The following is a 6922-nucleotide window of genomic DNA, read 5'->3' on the forward strand; positions in this document are numbered from 1 at the left end:
CTGCGGTGTATTTTTATAGGTTATGTAAATGAGGTATATGCAGCTGCTTTATTTATTCATTTAACATCTAAAATACAGTTGTTTAAAATCACAGAAGCGCAAACTAAAGAAGTAAACTATAGCTGTGTTTGGTTTTGTGTCATTTATGACTGATTTGTGCAGTGAGCAATATTTATAAAAACAATCTGTGGGTGCACCAACACAAAATGGCTTGTTTATTATGGCCTGTATGTTAAACCTATTATTTAATATACCTCCATTTGAGATATATACCCACGTTCAAGAGAATAACACTTCATAAAATAATTATTAAAGGTCCAGTGTGTAAAATGGGGGGAAAACATTTAGAGTCTAGATTGCAGCACTCGTTTGCTCGCACTCATACTTATTTTTCATGGGTAGTATATTCAGATTTTTCCAATAAACCTTGCCATATTGTACACTGGACCTTTAAAATAAAGTTAAAATGTTGTGACTGGAGAGATCATATGCTTTCAAGTTCAATTATTAAGGGAAGAACTCTGGGATGACCGACTGAGCGCTTCATCTTCCAGTGATAACACACAACAAGAAATCATTGGATGTGTTTTGGGTTATAAATGGATTAATTTTCTGTAAAATCCCTTTCCACTGACATGTTGGGTGGGAAAAGCGCAGGTTAAGCAACTGATGGATGCTGTTACTGCAGCTTCAGACTCAACGTCATCAATTAAAACTGAACAGAGCCACTGTTGACGTTGTCTGTCAATTAATGTCAAATTGTTAATGATAGAAAGCTCATACACCTACCTACCATACCAACACCCCAATGATGACCAGGAGATTTTCATTTCTTCCATTTTAATTGAAGCACTCCTTAACTACCTGTTAATGTGTTCATCCACACGATGCCAACAAAAATCCTTTCTCGTGCTTGAGCATGAGACAAACACTTTCCTGCAGGTGAGCAGGGGACAGCGTCTTTCCCTTGGTGTCACTGTCCACACATTGTCCCCATCAGTCCATGTCACATTCAACAACACATTCACTTGTTCACTGTCTCTGAACACTCCTCACGTCTTCCTCTGCGCCTTCCCCACCGGGTCAGCGATGATGACGATTCCCCACGCGGCCAAACCTGACAGACAAAACACAGGTTTTATGTCACTTACAATGAATAACCCATAGACATATGGAACAACCATATTCCGGCCAAGGACCCCTAAACTGATGTAGAGATGGAGCAGGGACCCCTACTATAAAAAATGTGTAAACTGGGACCCAGTACCATAAACGTAGTTTGTTATTGTGCATTCAATACTAACTTAAGCTTTCAAATAATACACAGACAGGTTCATATATTCATGTTTTTTCTAAACGTGTACAGGTAGCCTACAGTGAGTAGAGTGGCCGTTCCTCTGCCATTTATAAACAGACCTTGTTAAAGCAGAAGTAAGCGGAATGTTTATAAGTCTTAAATAGTTCTATCTTCCGACAGCAATCAGAGTGTTTGGTCTGAAACACGGGTCTGTCAGTCACTCTGCTCTGCTGTAAGCCGAGAAGAAAACTTTCCTTGTATCCTACAACCTTTATCCAATGAGGAGAGAGAACGGCATAAAGGGGCGGTCCTCTCTGTGTGTGCAGCCAAGGGATGCGCGTGAATGTGGTGACGTAGGGACGAGGGCGGGGACTGTTAACTCCATCGGCTGACAAGAAGTTAGCCAAAACCACCGGATCGCTTACTTCTGCTTTAACTAACACCAATGCCAATATCAACAATGTCTGTCAATTGCCATGATAATCATGCAAATTTAAATTTAAGCATTTAAATGGAAAAATATTTTTAAAAATTGTCTGATCAACCAAAGATTTTGCGACCCCTCTGCTGTAGCTCCGCGGACCCAGCAGGGGTCACGGACCCCCTGTTGAAGACCTCTGTCCTACAAGAAGTAAAGCTGCCACAGGAGTTGACTCACTTGCAGCAAATGTGATCTGCGCCACCGTGCCCATGGATGTGGGTCCGCCTAGTCTCATGGTTTTCCGGGCTGCCATGAACACATAGGCCCCGGACAGGACCAGCCCACCGCCGGAGATGAGGCGACAGCTCCAGCAGCCTTTAAACATCTGGCTGGGTTTAGCCACCGAGTCGCCTGCTCCTCCTGCCGGCGGCGCTGCTGCTGCTGACATTGGACTGGATGGTGGGAGCCAATGCTAATGCTAAAGCTAATACACAAACACAAACACCTACGTCCTTTTGTTGAAAGCGAGCGGACAGAAAACTAGACACCACGTCCCTCCTGCTTTTTCGTACGTGTCCTCAAAAGTCCAACAAAATTGTCCGCATAGAGAAAAACTTGTCACTGTCACAGTTGTGTGACAGGTGCTGCAGCTGCTCATGCTAGTTGTGTCAGTCTTTGGTTGTGTTGTGAGAAAGGTCAGATTTACAAAGTGCTTCCGGTTTGTGCGCCTAATGTTTCCGGACGAGTATTTTCAAAATAAAAGTTTGTTTTTCTCTAGTAACCTCCAACAGTGCCGTGATGATAGATTTGCAGTTCAGATAAATGCACAGAGAACGACATAGCTGATTGACAGGCTACGGCCATGCGGTTTCATGTGTTTACATTAAACACAGTTTCGCAACGGGAGCTGCGTATCACCGTCAGAGAGCCCATCAGCTGAGTCAGCTCGGTTTGACTTGGACCTCTGAGCTCTGAGTACAGGTGCTGCGGTGTTGTAACTCATAGACTGTATGCATGTGTCTCAGGGAAGAAACATGTTTTTGTTATTTGCCATTCTTCTCGGGTTTTCTCTACCGAGCCAAGCTGCTGCGGACTCGTCCTACGTCGCTGCTGTTTACGAGCACCGCTTGGTCCTGAACCCGGACCCGCAGGTCCCCCTGTCCCGCCCCGCTGCGCTGCAACATGTGCAGAGAAATCTGGATATCTACGAGGAGCAGGCCGCCCGGGCTGCACAACAGGTAGGCTACACCAGTGTAAACTGTTTTACATCAAGGACCCCTAAATTGACACAAATTAGACCACGGCCCCCCACTAAATTTTTAAGCAAACACCACAAATATTTGTTCTGAGACTGAATAATTACTTTTTTAGTCAATGCGTTCAAATTAGGGCCAATGGTGTGAATTTTTGGAAATATTGTAGATACATTTCTGGAAGAAACTGGTACAATTTCTCCAAACACGTTTAAATATTTCTAGAAAAAAGTAGTAAAAATTATCCCAAAAATAATAATTGATTAAAAAAACTAGCAAACAAACAAAAATCTGGTAAGATTTCTTTAAAAACAAAATGTTTAAAATTTTCTAGAAAAAAGTGGTAATTATAGAAAAACTGGTAAAAAAAAAAAATTCTCAAAAGTAAAAAAACAACAACACACTGTTTATTCAGTATCAAGGCATCTTTGCACAAAAAGTTCTGCCAGATAATTATCCCCCAAAATTATCCCCCCCTAAATTGTCTTCAAAGGTATCTCAAGAAGAACTCAACATGAAATTAATATTCTATGCTCAAAAAGTATGGAAAGGAGGAAAGTCTGCAAAAGGAGCCTTTATTGTTAATTTTTAACTCTTGCTGTGCTGCTCTTTGGACCCATCAAGAGAAATGTCAGACCATCTCAAACTTTCCTGATAGCCACGAGTACAGCATTTAACAGTGGGTTTCTCCTCTTTCTATAAACCAGCTCTAGTGAACAGTAACAGAGGGGTTTAAATGTTACAGAGGAGCCTAGTTGTGGAGGAAGGTTTGATTTTGGTTTGAGGAAACCTGTCTCCTCTATCTCTTAATTCTCTGCCTTCATCCTCCCATGGTCAGGGTGCACAGATCCTGGTGTTCCCAGAGGATGGTCTTCAAGGTTTCAACTTCAGCCGATCGTCCATCTCCAGCTACTTAGAAACTGTTCCTGACCCCGAGCAGGAGAGCTGGAATCCCTGCACAGAGCCGGGAAGATACAACAACACTGAGGTGTACAATCATGCGTTGGATTGGTTCTCGAATTTAAATAAAGAAGTGATTTAGATTTGATGTTATCAAGAGGGGAATCCAAATACATTGTTTTGGTGAGGACTCTCCTCTCTTTACTAGTGTGTGGTTGTTTCACAGGTTCTCCAGAGGTTGAGCTGTATGGCACGTCGTTACAACCTCTACCTGGTGGCCAACATGGCTGACCTGCAGCCTTGTCCCTTGAGGTCCAGCCCGTCTTCATCCTGTCCCTCTGATGGACGCTGGCAGTTCAACACCAATGTGGTTTTCAGGTGCGGTGTTGTAACCTGAAAGCAGAAGCAGTTAAATCTTTGTCTTTGTTGAATGTTGACAGTATCTCCCGCCGTACAGCTCCAGCGGGCAGCTGGTGGCGCGATACCATAAACAGAACCTCTACTTTGAGGAGGCCTTCGACACACCACCACAACCTGAGATCATAACCTTTGACACACCTTTTGCTGGGAAGTTTGGCCTCCTCACCTGCTTTGACATCCTGTTCGACGAGCCCACCGTGACCCTGCTGGAGAGGGTATAAAAAAACAAAAGCACATAACAACAAATAGATTTACTCAGCTCTGCTTTGCTGTGATTGGTCCTCATCTCCTTTCATCCTCACTCTTGTTTTTCTACATCTTTAAAGGGATAGTAGAATTTTTTTTAAAGTGGGGTTGTATGATCTACAAATAGCCCCTAAGTACTTTAATTACAGTAGAAGACTCTCTGCACTCCTCCCGTTAGCAACGCCAGCCCATAGCCCTGCCCAGAGATTTACAACATACATTGTTGTGAATGGACCCAAAGAAACGGCCTATTTTCGCGGCCTAAAAGAGGTTTTACGTGAAAAAAAATACACAGTTCCATTGTTCGCTATAATATAATTTTTTCCAGCCCTTCAAAGTGCAGGAAAAACACAGTTTTTATTTGGACCTAACTCACGTATCCCTCCGCCCAGGGTTAGCGCCCGCCGATCAGCAGTTGGTTAGGTCCAAATAAAAACTGTGTTTTTCCTGCACTTTGAAGGACTGGAAAAAATTATATTATAGCGAACAATGGAACTGTGTATTTTTTTCCAGTAAAACCTCTTTTAGGCCACGAAAATAGGCCGTTTCTTTGGGTCCATTCACAACACTGTATGTTGTAAATCTCTGGGCAGGGCTATGGGCTGGCGTTGCTAACGGGAGGAGTGCAGAGAGTCTGCTACTGCAATTAAAGTACTTAGGGGCTATTTGTAGATCATACAACCCCACTTTAAAAAATTCTATTATCCCTTTAAGGGCATCCGGCAGCTAATCTTCCCTACAGCCTGGATGAACCAGCTCCCCCTGCTGGACACAATCCAGTTCCAGCAGGCCTTAAGCCTGGGCGCTAACATCACCCTGCTGGCTGCCAACATTCGCAACGACCAGCTGATCATGACAGGAAGTGGCATCTACACTCCATTTTCTGCCACTTATCACCACGCCCAGAAAGGAGACCCAGAGGAGGGCAAGCTGCTGGTGGCCAGAGTCCCGGTCCTAGACCCACTGTGGGCGAGGCAGAGCATGACCACGGAGGAGGGGGTTGTCAGGCCCGAGGCCACCGTATCTATGGCTACAGACTCTGGATACTGTCACCAAGAGAGCTGCTTTGATTCTTCTCATCCTGACGGTGCCTCTGCAGTCTCTCCCTCCTCCACCAGCTTCATCTCTTCCATGATGTACGACCCATTTACATTTGTGCCCCTAAATGAGACAGAGGGCAAACTTAACGTGTGCGATGGCACTTTCTGCTGCCACCTGCAGTACCGACAGTTACCAGAGGACGGCGGTAAAGAGCTCTATGCATTTGGAGCATTTGCTGGCACTCACACCGTGAACGGACGCTATGCCCTGCAGGTATGAATGAGGAGATCTTTGAATGTTTAAAACCGGTATAAGAGACGCATGTCACATTGATACGATGTTTGTGTCCAGGTGTGTGCGTTGGTCCGCTGCGCAGGCTCGGAGGCCAGCTCCTGTGGACAGGAAGTGGAAGAGGCGGAGACTAAAATGGAGTTCCTGCTAGAAGGGAGGTTTGGGACCAGATATGTGTATCCGTCAGTTTTATCCAGCCATCTGGTCCTGGAACAGCCAGAGCACCTGGAGACGACTGCAGATGGTAGAGTGAGCATGAAGCATTCAGACATGACCGGCGGCCTGGTCACTGCCTGTCTGTACGGACGAATGTACCACCTGGACAATGAATGAACAAGAGCCACCATGATCACTTCATCTACAGAAATGTCATGGGCAACCATTTTAATAAATTCATAATTGTTTGTCATTTTAAACCCTTTAACTATTGCCAAATGTTTACTGATCCCTGCCTTTCCAATGAAAGCACTTTTTTTGACAGACTATAAAGTGAATAGTTTTACACTGGTCAGACAAATGACTCGTGTGAAGATGTTAGCTTGAGCATATACCACAATTTTCTGCCTATTTAAAGACAGAGGTCATTTATATCTAATGGAAATAACTGTTGGTTGCCAATTAAAGGGATAGTTCACCCCAAATTCAAATTTCATGTCGACTAAGGGCTGGGAGAAGTTTCAGAGTCCTCCGTGCCTTTTTGGAGATACAGCGGGGCTCCGTGCAGCACTGCATGTCAATATGACAGTAGCGAACTGGGCTCAATTTTCTTCGTCCAAAAAGACACACCAAAAAACATCCAAATACCTCCATACTGCTTGTCTGTAATGTCCCTTTTGTATTGAAGCCCCGACATGAGAAATTGTTCCGAAAAAAATTAAATAAGTCTATATTTTAAGCTTGTTTGTAGTGGAAGCTCCCAGTGTCTCAGTTCACGGCTCTAGCTTCCGCTACAAACAAGCTTAAAATATAGACAATTTCTCATGTTGGGGCTTCAATACAAGAGGGACATTACAGATGAGCAGTATGGAGTTATTTTGATGTCTTTTGGTGTGT

General features: G+C 44.1%; 2 protein-coding genes across 2 annotated transcripts; one reads left to right on the top strand and one right to left on the bottom strand.

Annotated features, from left to right (window-relative positions):
- Positions 1-828: 828 nt before the first annotated feature.
- LOC146978966 (distal membrane-arm assembly complex protein 1-like) lies at positions 829-2398 on the bottom strand. The gene is made up of 2 exons (XM_085792041.1): positions 1956-2398; positions 829-1117 (listed from the first exon to the last, which is right to left on the bottom strand). The coding sequence occupies exons 1-2, from the start codon at positions 2164-2166 to the stop codon at positions 1053-1055; spliced, it is 276 nt and encodes a 91-aa protein (XP_085648167.1). The 5' UTR covers positions 2167-2398; the 3' UTR covers positions 829-1052.
- Positions 2399-2471: 73 nt separating this feature from the next.
- btd (biotinidase) lies at positions 2472-6285 on the top strand. The gene is made up of 6 exons (XM_085792037.1): positions 2472-2956; positions 3810-3959; positions 4098-4249; positions 4329-4506; positions 5252-5851; positions 5930-6285. The coding sequence occupies exons 1-6, from the start codon at positions 2729-2731 to the stop codon at positions 6200-6202; spliced, it is 1581 nt and encodes a 526-aa protein (XP_085648163.1). The 5' UTR covers positions 2472-2728; the 3' UTR covers positions 6203-6285.
- Positions 6286-6922: the final 637 nt, after the last annotated feature.

The sequence above is a fragment of the Trachurus japonicus genome, chromosome 11 (genome assembly GCF_045865225.1).
Source record: "Trachurus japonicus isolate A0001 chromosome 11, Traja_1.0".
NCBI lineage: Eukaryota > Metazoa > Chordata > Actinopteri > Carangiformes > Carangidae > Trachurus > Trachurus japonicus.